Source organism: Parasteatoda tepidariorum, chromosome 2, assembly GCF_982258835.1.
Source record: "Parasteatoda tepidariorum strain Cologne lab strain chromosome 2, Ptep-v5.0, whole genome shotgun sequence".
Classification (NCBI taxonomy): Eukaryota; Metazoa; Arthropoda; class Arachnida; order Araneae; family Theridiidae; genus Parasteatoda; species Parasteatoda tepidariorum.
This window is the reverse complement of record NC_141756.1, coordinates 49,432,469-49,447,080: the sequence shown is the minus strand read 5'-3', so window position 1 is coordinate 49,447,080 and position 14,612 is coordinate 49,432,469. Positions and strand designations below refer to the sequence as shown.

The 14,612-nt window shown below is 28.3% G+C and overlaps 1 protein-coding gene across 4 annotated transcripts in view; it reads left to right on the top strand.

Annotated features, from left to right (window-relative positions):
- The window catches only part of LOC107454939 (phospholipid-transporting ATPase ABCA3), a 65,900-nt gene that overhangs the window by 33,250 nt on the left and 18,038 nt on the right, over positions 1-14,612 (top strand). For all 4 annotated transcript variants that reach the window (XM_043042671.3, XM_071177510.2, XM_087157301.1 and 1 more), the window contains 5 exons: positions 1,848-2,003; positions 2,627-2,837; positions 3,807-4,056; positions 4,289-4,368; positions 13,607-14,473. In XM_043042671.3, the coding sequence (XP_042898605.2) occupies positions 1,848-2,003; positions 2,627-2,837; positions 3,807-4,056; positions 4,289-4,368; positions 13,607-14,473 (1,564 nt within the window). The remainder of the gene's footprint in view (positions 1-1,847; positions 2,004-2,626; positions 2,838-3,806; positions 4,057-4,288; positions 4,369-13,606; positions 14,474-14,612) is intronic.

Below are 14,612 nucleotides of genomic sequence, written 5' to 3'. Positions count from 1 at the left end.
AAGGTCAAGTATTGCAACTGCACCTGTTTTCAATTCATTCATTTTGATAGGGGTGTGAGGAAGGGGCAGAACATGGTAGAACATAAATTCTTATAATTGTCAGCTTCTGTGTGAGCTTGCCAATTTATGTTTAACTGGTGTGGAGGAGAAATAAAATCGCTCAGCTTAATGAGGAATAAGATTGTGATACACATGTTTTTCCTTCTGATTTCGTTTAATGTTTTAGCAAAATGTTGAAACCCAAGTGAAACTCTTCTAGATAGTAATCGCTTGCCAGAATCACAGTGATATTGTAGCAGAACGTTAGAGAGTTTTTTGCAGAAAGATTTTTCCTTTGGGAAGTAAAAAATTTTTGATTTCTTTTCTGCAGAAATTTTCCAAAGATTTTTTTTCCTTCCAGAATTATATTCAAAGGATGTATTTCTAGCACATGGGAGGAGGGAAAAGAAATGTTTGAGAACAATGAAGTAAAAAAATTTGTTTTTCTTTTATCCAGAAATTTTTGAAAGACTCTTTTTTTCCCCCCCATCCAGAATTATATTCAAATGATGTCTTGATGTCTTTCTCATGCATAGGAGGGGAAGGAAATGCTTGTGATTTTTCTCTTTTGATTTAAGAAGAATAAAAAATATGGGATAAAAAAAAATTTGTGTTTTTCTTTTTCTCCAGAAATTTTCGAAATTTTCTTTTTTTTTCCATTCAGAATTATATTTGAATGATGTCTTTTTCGCTCAGAGGAGGGAAAAGAAATGCTCCTGATTTTTTAATTTTCATTTGTTAATAATGAAGTAAAAAATGGAATGGATGGTTTTGAGGCCTGACGCAGACAATGACGAAGTAGAAGAAAGCGATGAGGAAGATGGAGCCCACCCCCCCTTTTTTTCAACTTACCTTTTTTGTTCATTTTACATTAGGCCGGTATATATTTTTATTTCATTATTTTTTTTCCCTTTTTATCTTATTAAGCTTATGTGATTTACTTTATCGTTTTTTCTTCTTTTTAAGATTTTTTCTAAATAAATAATTTTTTAGGTGGGATTGACAATAAAAAAAACTGCTTTTTGAAGCGATTCAGAAAACCGGAGAAATCAGTTATCCAGAATAGTGATGGTCCCGATCGTTCCGAATAATCGGTTCCCTACTGTATTCTCATATGTTGATGAAATGTGCTGATATTTTATTGAAGTTGACTTATAATGGCATTTATACACTTGAAATATCCTTCTCCGTGAAACTATTAAAGAAGGAAAAGGCGTATTGCAAATTATGACATTCTTTAAGATCCTTAATAATTCTTGGGGATTTAAATTTAATTAAATTATTTTTTATCACCATATAATATTAAAGCAGTCACTAGTCCTCAGACATGCAGTGCAATGGGAAAGAACAAGTTTTTGTTTTGTTGTTTGAAGTGGATGTAAAACTTAGTATCTACTGTGTATTGTAAAATTTGATTTATTTCTTATTTTCGGTATCTTTGCTTTAATTATGAACATTTAAGATGACTTTACTATATTACTATTATGATTAATGACTATGATTTTGCTGGTAAAACACAGGTGAATAAAAGGTAGCAGAGATAAGTATTGCTTACCCATGTTCACTTGTGCTGTCTTCACTTTATCTTCTTTATGACTTTATAATAGACTTTACTATTTTAATATAAATAATATTTAAATAGATTCTTGTGATAGTTCATTAAACTATATTAAATCAATTTTGATTTATTAATTTGTTTTTGAAAATTCAATGTCTTATGTCATTAATCACCTTTATTAATTTACCTCCTTGCAATTGATTCTAGAATCCTAATATTTCAGCTAAAATTTCATATGCTTGTATTTCAGATTAAAGGAACTGATTGGACTAAATTGACAACTGAAGCTGAGAAAGTAATGGAAATGTTAAAAATCTGTGATAAAAGAAATGAATTGGCTCAAAATTTATCTGGTGGTATGAAACGGAAATTGAGTCTTGGAAATGCTATTGTTGGAGGTTCAAAGGTTCTGTGATTTTTTTTTGTCTGCTAAAAAGTATTGCATTGTAATGTATCTTGTGATAATACATTTGAACTTTTAACTAAAAGTATTATAATGAAATCCATAGTAGAAAATCCTTTTAGTCAGTAAACATACTCTTCTAGAGTTCTTAAAATGAAAATGTGTTGCATCTAAATTTATTTGAACTAAGAATTCTATTTAATAGCAGATAAAAGTTTTCTTTTTTCTTATATTCAACTCTATGAAAGGAAAATTTGTTTCACACTAAATAAAATGGCAAATATTGTAGTTACAACATTATTTTATTAAAAGTTATAAGAAATACTTTTTCTGACTAAGTTTTGCAAAAAGTCATTTTTTTCAATAACAATAAAAACTATAAATTAATAAGAATTAATGTAAAAATTTAAAAATTTTCTTTGTTGACAAATTCCAAAGAGTTAAGCTAATTAATTGTTGTTTGTGTCAATTTAGCAAAAAATGTTATTATACCAGAAATCTTTAATGTTTTTGAAAGCTGAAGTAAAAAGATTTGAGTAAAATAAAAAAATTTGGGGGCATTTATGGATAATTTATTTGTTTGTAAAAAAATTTTTATCATTCTGACGTTTTTATAAAATTTTCAGGTTTTATTTTTGGATGAACCAACTTCAGGCATGGATGTTGAGGCTAGACGTGGTGTCTGGGATGCTCTTCTTGACATAAGATATGATCGCACAATCATTCTTACCACTCACTATATGGAAGAAGCAGACATTTTAGGTGACCGTATCGCTATTATGGCCGAAGGAGAAGTCCAATGCTGTGGGTCACCTATGTTCTTAAAAAGAAAATTTGGTAAGAAATTTCAATGATGTGGTTGCTGCTTGAATTGTTTCAATATGCACTAGCTGATCCAACAGTTGTTGATCCAACAATATGTTGATTTCGATTAATGCTTCGAATTTGTTTAAAACTACTGTGATTCAACCGATAGATATGTTCCAAACTATTGCCTGACCAATAAGTTTTGCCAAGTCTGCTGCAAAAACTGACATTTTTCATAAAATTTGTGTTTTGTCGTAAAAGTGAGATAATAGTAAACTTATTTACATCAGTACCATTGTTGAAGTTTTTTTTATCGCAGTACATATATTTTATTATAATTTAAAACTGATTAAAATTATTGCTCTATGTTATGGCTAGAAAAGAACAATAAAAAGTGCTTCAAAACTATTCCAGAAGTTACTCTTTAGCACCAAATTACATTATTAAACAGTAATTATATAACTTCCATTCTTCAAGTTGCATCAAATTAATGAATGACATATTTTATTTTTTTAACGGAAATTTTATTTTGCCCACTTTAATTTAGGACAATTTTGGGATTTCTTTCTATTACTATTTTGAAAAATAAACCTTTGTGTAAAAATGCTATTATTAAGTTATTTACACATATCAAAATGCATTTAAATTACAATAATTATAATCAAAAAGCATTTGAATTATAATAGCAGGTACTCCATGGTTGTTAAGCTTTTAGTAAAACTGTAAGGAAAACTAAATATTTATTTTAAGTATTAAAATAAATAATCGAAAGAAATTTTTTTAACACATATTGTTAAAATGAAATTGGTGATACCTCATGCATAAGTCATATTTTTCTGACAAAATAATATAGTAGTTGTATCAGTTGGTGGACCAATGATAAATATAATGTTTGCATCGGATTTAAAATTCTTTTTTAAAATGACTGTTATAAATCAGAAATTAGTGATTAGTTTAATGTATTTATGAGTGTGTGAAATATTGTATTACATATTTTAGGAACTGGCTATCATTTGCATGTTGTGAAAGGTGAAACATTTAATTCTGCTGATACGCTTGAACTTCTCAGAAAACACATCCCTGGTGTTATTTTAGAAAAAGAATTAGAAAATGAAATAACTTACAATCTTGCTTCAGATTCTGGTCAACGCTTTGGCGACATGTTTGAAGAATTAGAAAACAATAAAGGAAAATTAGGGATTGACTCTTGTGGGGTCACAGTTACAACTATGGAGGATGTATTTTTAAAGTGAGTATGATATATTTGTGTGATTTAGTACATTTGAGTTGTAATTTTTAAGCTTTTTTCTGATTGCTTTCTTCTTACTTTAATTTTAAGTATTAATTAAATTCAATTTCTTATTCTTGGAACAGAAATCTGTAATTTTGTTATTTCTTACTTAATTTTGACTTGTATTTATAATTTTTCTAGATAATTTTTCTAAATGAGAGTCTTGATGAATTTCCAATTTTCTTTTCAGTGTTTCTAGTATATCTGATCTTAAATATAAATTAGCAAAAGATAAATATGGAACAAATGGAGAAAGTTTGGAGTTAGAAGGTAAGCCTGATTTATCTATATAAATAAAATAAAAAAGTTTAGATTTATCTTCCTCATACAAATCTTCAAAGATCAACTGATCCATATAAAGTTGTACATTTATTAAAAAAAAAATACCTGGCGTAAATGTCTTTTTAAAACTTCACTACAACTACTGCTTTTTGTGCTGTACTTTAAAGAAAGTTTCCCATGAAATTAAGGAAATGTTTTTAATACTAATGATTTACAAGCTTATAACTTTATTTAATCAAAAATGAGTTTCAGGGGGAATTTATAGCTCATATTTATTAATTTTCATAAAATGGCCCATCTTTGGTTAGCTTAAGTAAAATCAACAAAGATAATTTATATGAGTCATATCATTGAATTTATATTTTGAAAAATATATGAAACAAACCATCTGTTTCTTTTGTTGATACTTACTCTTGAAAACACTGTTTCTGTATAGTTTCTAGTGTTTCAGTAATAGTGTTTTTGTAAATAGTTAATCTTGACTTTCTGGAGTTGTATGATACAGTAGTAGTTAACTCTTCTTTCGCTAAAATGAGTTTCTGAAATCTATTTTTTTTTAAAAATCTTTACTATGTCAAACCTTCTGGGAGTGAAAAACAAACAAGTAATGTACTTGGTGCCAATTCAGTAAGGTAATTTGTACAGAGGCAAAGCATAAAGATTTGTAGTACAGGGATATTATAAATAACCAAAAATGTTTAAAAAATATTAGGGCCATTGAAATAACTATTTTACAATTAGGATTGTAGTCAGGGTTCGCCAAGTGGGCCCACTTTGAAAAAACCCGCCCGGGTTTTATTGGGCGGGCCCACTTTGAAAAAACCCGCCCGGGTTTTATTGGGCGGGCCCACCTTGAAAAAACCCACTTGGAACGATAAGTGGGTTTTTTCAACAAAAAAATTTTTTTTTTACTAAAACTTATTGTTTTGCATTTACTTTTATATAATTTATAGTGCAGCATAAATTTGTCAAGATTTATATGATTAAGTTTTTAATATTAGTAAAGTAAAAGAAACTGGAATCTTCATGTAATTTTATAGTAGGTATCTACTATTGAAAACTTCAAGTGGGTTTTTTCAAAAAGTAATATTTTAATGATATTAAATCAAATAAAAATTTAAATAATATACTCTGAAAAGATCAATTTTTCAAATATAGTTGCATGCTTTATATATTAATAAACAGGTTATTATTATTAATTCATATGTTTAAAAAAATTGAAAAGAAATTTTTTTTTCTTTTTTTACCAAGTGATACATTAACAAATTTAAACAGTTTTATTTTCAGGCTTTAAAAAAAAAAGCCAAAACTTTTTATAAGAGAACTTTTTAAAATTATTTATCTAAAAATGAAATCATTTTCCTAGGGTTAATTATTTGAAAACAAATGGGACAAGTAACTGATACTCTTTATAATTATTCGTAGTTTTAATTTCACTTTCTATTAACCTTATTATAAGAACATGTAAGACCATTAAATATTTATTTCAGTTTTTTATTTAACTCAAGTCAGATGAAATTTTAGTTTTTACTGATTATAAATATTTACAGATTATAATTTTATAATAGGTAATATCCATATGTTTAATAAATATAGTAAATAAATGTGTGTGAAAACAAAAAGATTAATAAACTTGTTCCTTTTATATTACTGCATTTATATTTTATAATTCCTAATTTAAAAAATTATGAAACATAATGCACTTAACAATAAAGAAGATTCAAATAGGTAGTGATAATGCGTTATTTAAACTTAATATAAAATACATATAACCAGGGTTCCCCAAGTGGGCCCACTTTGAAAAAACCCACTTGGTGTTTTTTTACAAATTGGTTTTTTTAAATTTGATTAAAAAAGAAGTAGCTCCTAATACTATCATTGGACACATCGTTGAAGCTAACAAATATTTTAGAAATGTGCATCAAGCACATGGATGGGCAAATGAAAAAAACTGCTTGATGACCCAATGACACTAGGTGGAATTCATATTATGAGCACGTAAAAACTTTTGCCAATAATTACCATAAATATGAAGAGATTGTTCTTGAACATCAAAATGAATCTAATAATAATATGTCAAAAATATTAAATAATGTTGGGCTTTACCAATAAACTATCAATTGGGAAAAACAGATATCAATTGTTTCTTAAGCTTTAAAAAAGCTTCAATCAGAAAACATTTCAGTTTCAGAAGCTGTTGAAATATGAATTAACTTACTATCGTGTGATGAATTAGAACCCCATAAACATTTTGTAAAAAGATTCAATCAGGCTGTTCAGCCACATCATTTATTAGCATATGCGTCCTGGATCCCGAAACAAGGGGACAATTTTTAAATGATGAACAAGACCAATTAGCAGAAAACTGTCTTCCTAAGCATCATCCAGAATTTCTGCCACGTGTTATGGCATTCAAAATTTCCGATCCTGAATACTTTCCAAAATCAATGATGCTTGAGTGCAAAAAATAGTGGAAAATTATGGCAAAAAAAAAAAAGTAAATAAATAAATAAAATTCCTAACTTCCACAAAATTTCTGTCAATTCTTTTTTATTTGAACTCAGCACCAGCATCCTCTGTCTCTATCGAAAGACACTTTTCAAGTTTCGGTTTGGTGCAGAGTAAACTTCGAAATAGATTAGGAATAGATAAAGCTACAAAACTCGTAAAAGTGTATCACCATCTAAGAGAGAAATGTAGACCCTTTGAATCTGTTGTATGATAATAATAATAAAGGAAAAAATTGGACCTTTTTTTTTAAGTTAACTCTTAACATCTGCTGACAATTTTTAACTATTTGGAGAAAGTTTATCACAATTAAAAAACAGTTAAAAATTAAAATATTACTTTTAAGATTTTTTAAATATTATTTTTAAGATTTCATTTGAGTACAATTTATTTTGCTTCCTTTAATCATGTTTAAAATAATGAAAGCAAACAAAAAAAATTTCTATTAAGTGATACATTAAACAACAATAAACAAATTTAAAGTTTTATTTTCTGATTTTAAAAAAATAAGCTATAACTTTTTATATATGCTTTTTTTATAATTTAAGATTAATTTGTCTTTTGAAACTATAAAGTTAAAATGTATCTAAAAATGCATATATTTATCTAAATATTTGAAAAAAAGGGGCAAATAACATACTCTTTATAATTATACGTAATTTTAATTTCACTTTCTGTTAATCGTATTATAAAAACATGGAAGACCATTAAATATTTATTCCAGTTTAATTTTATTACAGGTAAAAGTCAGATGAAATTTTAGTGTTTACTTATACAACTCTATTTAATAAATAAAAATATTTTCACAGTAAAATTTATGAGCACTAAATGAAAAAACCCAATTTTCCCCGGGTTTTTTCAAATAAAACCCATTTCCCCCGGGTTTTTTCAATAAAACCCAGGTGGGTTGGGTTTTTTCAAAAATCCCCGGGTTTTTTCAAACCCTGATTGTAGTATACATTAGCACTTAACTTGTACGAATTAGTTTAGGGAATAAAAAAAAAAATTAAAGTACCAATTCAAATAAGTGCAAGTTCAGCAAGAAAATTAATGCCTCTATCACACGAGAGAAAAATATGTGCAACTGCAAGTGTAACTGCAAGCGTAAGTGAAACTCTAAGCGCAATTCCTCCGTTCGGAGTTGCCGAAAGGGTTGCTTAATTGCCTGAACGATTGCATGTAATTGGGTTACCCTATTTTGTTATTTATCTTTACTTTTGGCTCATATTTTATTTTATCATATTTTATTATATCATAGTTTCTGAACGATGTTCGTAAAGGGAGGAAAAAGAAATCACAGACGCTGTAGAATATTGATTGATTTTGATTTAATTTTTTACATTTGTATTTGTGTTAAGTCTTTTTTTCAGCAGCAAATTAAAACTCTAAAAAGCTTTATTTCCCCAATAGTGAAGTAGCATAGTATAAAAAGGATTATGATTTCTACCTCATAATATGAGATGATATTAAGATATCATTGAATTTCATGCTGTTTCCCTGAAAGGATAAGGGGGTGAAAGGGAGATGGACTTAAATACATGCTGCGTCTCTAAAAGGATAAGGGGGTGAAAGGGGGATGGACTTAAATACTATCTAGAATTTTGAAAATTTTTTTTATCTTGATTTGAGTAACTAGGGTATAAAACATGGTGCGTAGCGTTTTTGAAAAGTGCTTAAAGGTGCTTATTTTCGATTTTCATTTTTTAAAGGCCCTTAAAGGTGTTTTTCTTAATGGGTGTTTTTAAAAGGTGCTTTATTTTCCCTTTTCGAAAATGAAATTTATAAAAGGGGATGTCGATTTTCGCCACGTATTATGTAAAAACGTGTTTTTCACATTTTTCTATTTCACATTTTCAGAATTCATTCAACCACGATCAATTTCAGCGTACCGTCAGTCCATAGCGTATGAAAGCGCCAATCATTTTTCAGGTTTGGTGAAGTACTTGCGAGTCCGCATGTGCGTCTAGTGAGCTGGGTTCGGTGAGATCCTTGCTTTCTCATGTGCAACTCTGCTGCATTTTGCAAGATATTCTCAATTTCAGGCTTTATTTTTCACTCTCTGATATCGAACCGAAAAATCTCTTGATCATTTTTTAATGGCTAATATATAATCAAGAAAAGAGTTCTTTGTCAAATTCTAGTTATTTTATCATGATCATGTAAAGTCTGAGATTTATTTTACATTTTGTCAATTTACATAGTGCTTAAAAATATTTTTTGAGTGCATAAAATGTTCTTAAAAGTTGCTTATTTTTTGTTGAATTTGGCTCCGCACCCTGTAAAAGCATAGTTTATTTATATATATTTACTATCTAACATGCTAGCTAGGCAAGTGCGGTATCGTTATCTATGTATACGCTAAATCGAATGAGAATAAAAACAAGCTGTCTGATTTAATAGTTTAGCTACTCGAAAATTTATAAAAGTTTCATGTGTAGAAAGGACAATTTTATGACTTATACCATTTTATGCAACTGACATTGCTATCTAAACAAGTAAGGCATTTCTTCAAATTTAATTTTTTAAACTTAATTAAAAAAAATAGTCCTTTGAAATAATTCTTTAGAAGAAATGAGGGTTTAATGTATGAAATATACAATTTTTGACTTTCCTTTTGCTCATAAAATATTTGTAACATCAAAACTATTAGTTCTATCAAATCAATTCTATTTTTTTAATTTAGTCTAAAAAATACATAATAAATAATGTCTATACTACGATGTGTCAGAATTTTATTGTCATCAAATTAATTTACATTGCATTAAGGGATCATCACGCCCGGTGGCTGAGCGGTAGCTCTTCGCGCTGACGTGCCACAGGTCCCTGGTTCGATCCTCGGGCCGAGCAAGGTTGACTCAGCCTTTCATTCCTTCAGTGGGTCGATAAATGAGTACCAAGCATGCTTGGGAGCTAAACACTGGGGATTTCACGTATGGCTGAACACCTAACCGGAACAAATGCTCCTGCATCCCAGAGCCCAAAGGTCAAGAAAACAGGTGGGCACAGAAGGCCTTGGCCCTCTGTGGGCTGTCGCGCCGCTGAGTTTAGTTTAGTTTTTAAGGGATCATCAATTTTATTCATTTACACATTGCATATCAGGAATATCACTTTTATAAAAATTATTTTTTCCTATTTCTTAGTAAAATTGTTTTTTAAATATAAGAGGATTTTCAATGTCATACTTACAATTTATTTTTGTAAAATTTAAAACATTCTTTATTGATATAAGATAATTTAATTAAAAATTATAGGATTTATTTTAGGTCAAATTTATTGTAATATACAGTATATAAATTAAAATTTTTTCTAACTATGAAAAAAAAAAACAATATTTTCTTAAGAACATACTTTTTATGTATCATATTATTTTGTTACAGACTTTTACGTGTTTTGTTTTACATTTTAAATAATACAAGAATCAATTTAAAAAATAAAACATTTATTATCAAGTGAAACATTTAGAACATTATTCATTTTCATTTCTTATTTTTTAATTTCTTTCATAAAAACAGTATTGCATCTCTTTCCTTCTTCACCAGACAAACCTTACAGAATTATACGAAATATCTGAAATAAAAGAAAGAAATCACTTTCATGATAAAATTTTACCAACACATTATTAGAATAAGAGAGATTAAATACCATTAATTTGAAATCATTTAAGTCCTTAGGTATCCCCTTTAAACTTATTTTAAGTTTGACAGATATTTTGATTAGAGTTCCAAGATTATTCTATGCACTAATGAAAGATAGCAGGTATATTTGGTTTTGTAGTTCTTATGTTTGGATTGAAATTTGTTTTAAGAAAAATAGATTGTATTTATAATCGAAGACTATTAAAAATTTAAGTATATTGAAAAATTAGTAAGGTACACTTACATACTTACTGTCATTGTAGAAAAGCTAAGTATCAAAATATAAATGTGAAGTATAAATAAAAAGTAAAGTATCATTAGTAAATCATCACACACACACAAAAAAAAAAAAGAATTGAGGGAATGAATGTAGAAACAGACAAGGAGATTGGAAATTTGCATTTTTAATAATTACTTTTTATACATAATATACTACTTTTTTTTAAATAATTTTCAATAATTGCTGGAAAATTGAGTAACTTTGTGAGAGACAAGGTGAATATTTACCACAAATATTTTCTAACTTGTTTTAAAATGAGATTTTCAAAAATTAAAAGAATTCTTAGGGAAGAATAAAATAATTATTTCACAAATAATTATAATAATAAAAAAATTTAAAATAAACGGACACATGCTTTTACAATCAACAGTAATAAAGTTTAAAATTTGAAAATAAAGAAATATAATCATTATTATATTTTATGTTATAATAATGTAACAAAGTTTGGCGAGTTGCTTGGCGAATATTTCAAAGTAAAGCTTTTCGCCAGTATAAATCTTTACATATATAAGAATAGAAATTATTTCTATTTAAAGTAATTAAAACTTTGATCGGAACAAATTATAATAAGTTTTAATTTTATTAGCTTAAAATAAATAAATATTTTAAAGGAAAATTTATCTAGAAAATAGTGTACTATACTCACCGATACTAAAATGATGTGCAGGTTCCTGTTATGGTAGTACATCAACTGCATTGAGATGGTTATTTCATCGTGTGAAAGTATTTTTAATGCTTTGATTTGAAAGAAAATGTTATTATTAAACTAAAAAACTGTTCCCTTTCGTCTATAAAAAAATTTCATCCGATCATCCTCTTCACCAACGTCGCCGCCATTTTTATTTACATTTGTATACGTCATCATATAAAATTGAAACGTCATAAAAGCAAACGATCTGATTGGTTCATGAAAGAAATTGCCTGAACGGTTGCAGATATTTCGTGCAACCGTGAATTCTATATCACACGAGCAATTTTTGGAGAAATTTCACTTACAGTTGCACTTACACTTGCAGTTACACTTGCAGTTACACTTGCAGTTGCACATATTTTCTCTCGTGTGATATAGCCATTAGTCATGATAAAAAAGAAGGGAAAAATATACTTGAGGGTGCCCCTTGGCGAAATTGGCGATTTATGTTTGGCGCCATACTTGTTTGCCCGGAACGCCGTGGTAACCCACAAACAGGACATTTATGTCTATTACTAATTAAACCTTCATTCATACACCAGTCAATCACAGTTTTTTTTCATTGTTATTAAAATCGTACAGAAACTTAAGATTTATCTTATTGACAGTATTCATTTTTAGTACCAGAGGCAAAAATAACCTTACCAACCAGTATCCAAAGTTGAACGAATGGATCTCTGAAATTACATTTAAAAATTCATTTAAAAACAACGCTAAATTCTAAACTAATCAGAATCACGATTAAAATTTAAACCAATCAGAATCACGATTGGTTTTCAAAATCGTCCAGCTTGGCGATCAATCGCGATCACAACTTGGCTGGGGCACCCTCAAGTATAGTCTACCCAAAAAGAAATATCTCTCACAGTCTGTTTGCTAGAAATGATTGATTATTAGTAAGGCTCATATTTTGATAAGATTTGCTTTTTTTGTATTTTTCGACTTTTATTTGAAGCTTTCTTTTAGATTTTTTGAGTTTTTAAGATATTTTTCATTTTAGAGTATTTTTTGAGGTTTCAGAGAATGTTTTTTTTTTAATATTAGGCATTTTTCAGAAGTTTGTTGAAAATTTTTTTGCAAAGAAGCACTTATTTTATTTTGTAAATTATGCGACAGCTAAAAAATAATTTACTGTTCTCTAGAATCAGCATATTAGAAGGAATAAACATATAAGAGCAGCCTATCTTGCTGAAACAAAAAAGCAAGCATACACATTTTCGATAGAGCAATGTAGATTATTCACACAATCAAGAAAGTTTCTCTTTTGCATAGATTGTAAGGATATTGTTTAGGCAAATATTTAACTAAAAAATCTGAATAATTGTAAATTATGCCCGTTTTTATAAAGCCACACTGGTCATGTTATATCTGACGAATTCACATTGGGAAAGCAAATTTTTTTTTGTGTCTATTTGAATAAAACAGTTGTCTATTATTTTTTTTACATTTAACATTAATTTCAAACTTAAGTCTGTTGTGCATGTTTTAATGCAATTATACGTTATGTAAAATTTTAGGAATAAATAATGTTTTATATTGCAATTCTAGTTTAATTACGAGGAACTCTTCAAGGCATTTTTTATGCTTTTAAGGGCATTTTTTAATTACTCTTTGAGCATTTTTGGAGATTTGTCTTCAAAATCTCATCAAAACATTGTAGTATGTATGAAATGGTGAAAAATACTCATAAAGCATACAAAGATAATTGAAAGAAAGCAACTAATGATTCAGAATTTCATACTGCTCTCTACAAATGCTTTATTTAAAAAGGAAGAGAAGGAGTACCCTTCAGATGTGCAATCAAATTTAAGAAGAAAAAAAATCTTTGTACCTATTTGACAATATGATATTTAAGAGGTGGGAGGTGGTAGGGTAAAAATTAAATACTTAAAATCACTTTTATGAGAAAAAGCAACAACACAGTTTTCAAAGTTTATCGGTGAAAATAAATTAAAAAATGTCACCTCAATAATCTGCATTTTTAGATTATTTGAAATGTTTTATTTTTCTTAATAGTCAATGTACAATGTAGCATTAACTATTCATATTTAATTGAATAATATTTATTTATAATTTTATAATGGTTTTATTTATGTTTTCTTTTATTTCAAGAAATATATGGGGATTCTAGTGAAACAAAGGAACGACAAATATGGAATCAGCTTATTGGACTTCTCATAAAACGATTTCACTACTCTAAACGTCATTGGGGCAACCTAATTGCTCAACTTGTATTACCTTTTTTATTACTATGTCTCTGTCTTTATGAGATTCAAGAAGCAGGACATAACTCTAAAATTTCTTATACACCTATAAAATTAGATTTAAGGCATGTTTATGGAAAAACAGATAGTTTTTATTATTCAAAACAATCAGAAGATAATTTAGTTAAACAGTTCACTAATACTTTGTCAGAAAAAGGTGTTAGTGTTGTTAAAGTTGATGATCCAACAAAGTACATCCTAAAATATGGTGAGGATGATCTTTCCAAATATTTAAAAAATTTGTTGGTAGGGGGAGCCGTAGATGTGTATGCAAATGGAACAAATAATTTGACTGCTTGGTTTAATGGAGAACCATACCACACTTTACCTATGTCACTTCTTTTGATGCATACGGCTGTTTTGAGATCTATTGTGTCTGACAAAGCAACAATTACATTGACTAATGACCCATTGCCAGAGCTCTATCTTAATATTTACAATGATGAATTTAATATGAAAGAGAGAATAATTGCAATGGTTTATATGCCTTTATGTTTGGCATTCTTGTCTGCAAGTTTTGTATTGGTTCCTCTCCATGAACGTATCACAAAAGCGAAATTGCTACAACTCATGACAGGATTGAATGCTTCTCTTTATTGGATTGCAACGTTTCTATGGGATTTTTTAGTTTATTTTGCCGTGTCTCTTTTGCTCTTGATTCCACTTGCAATATTTAGTCATCATGTGTTTTTTGGATTGCACTCTGAAGCATCCGGTGAGTGTATTTATGAGTACTTATATTTCTATTACAAGATTTTTTTTATGTATCTTAACAGTCAAAATATGCGGAAAATATACTTTTAAATGCTGTTTGTGGTTTTTAACCACAAACCAAATTTATTGAATTACTCTTC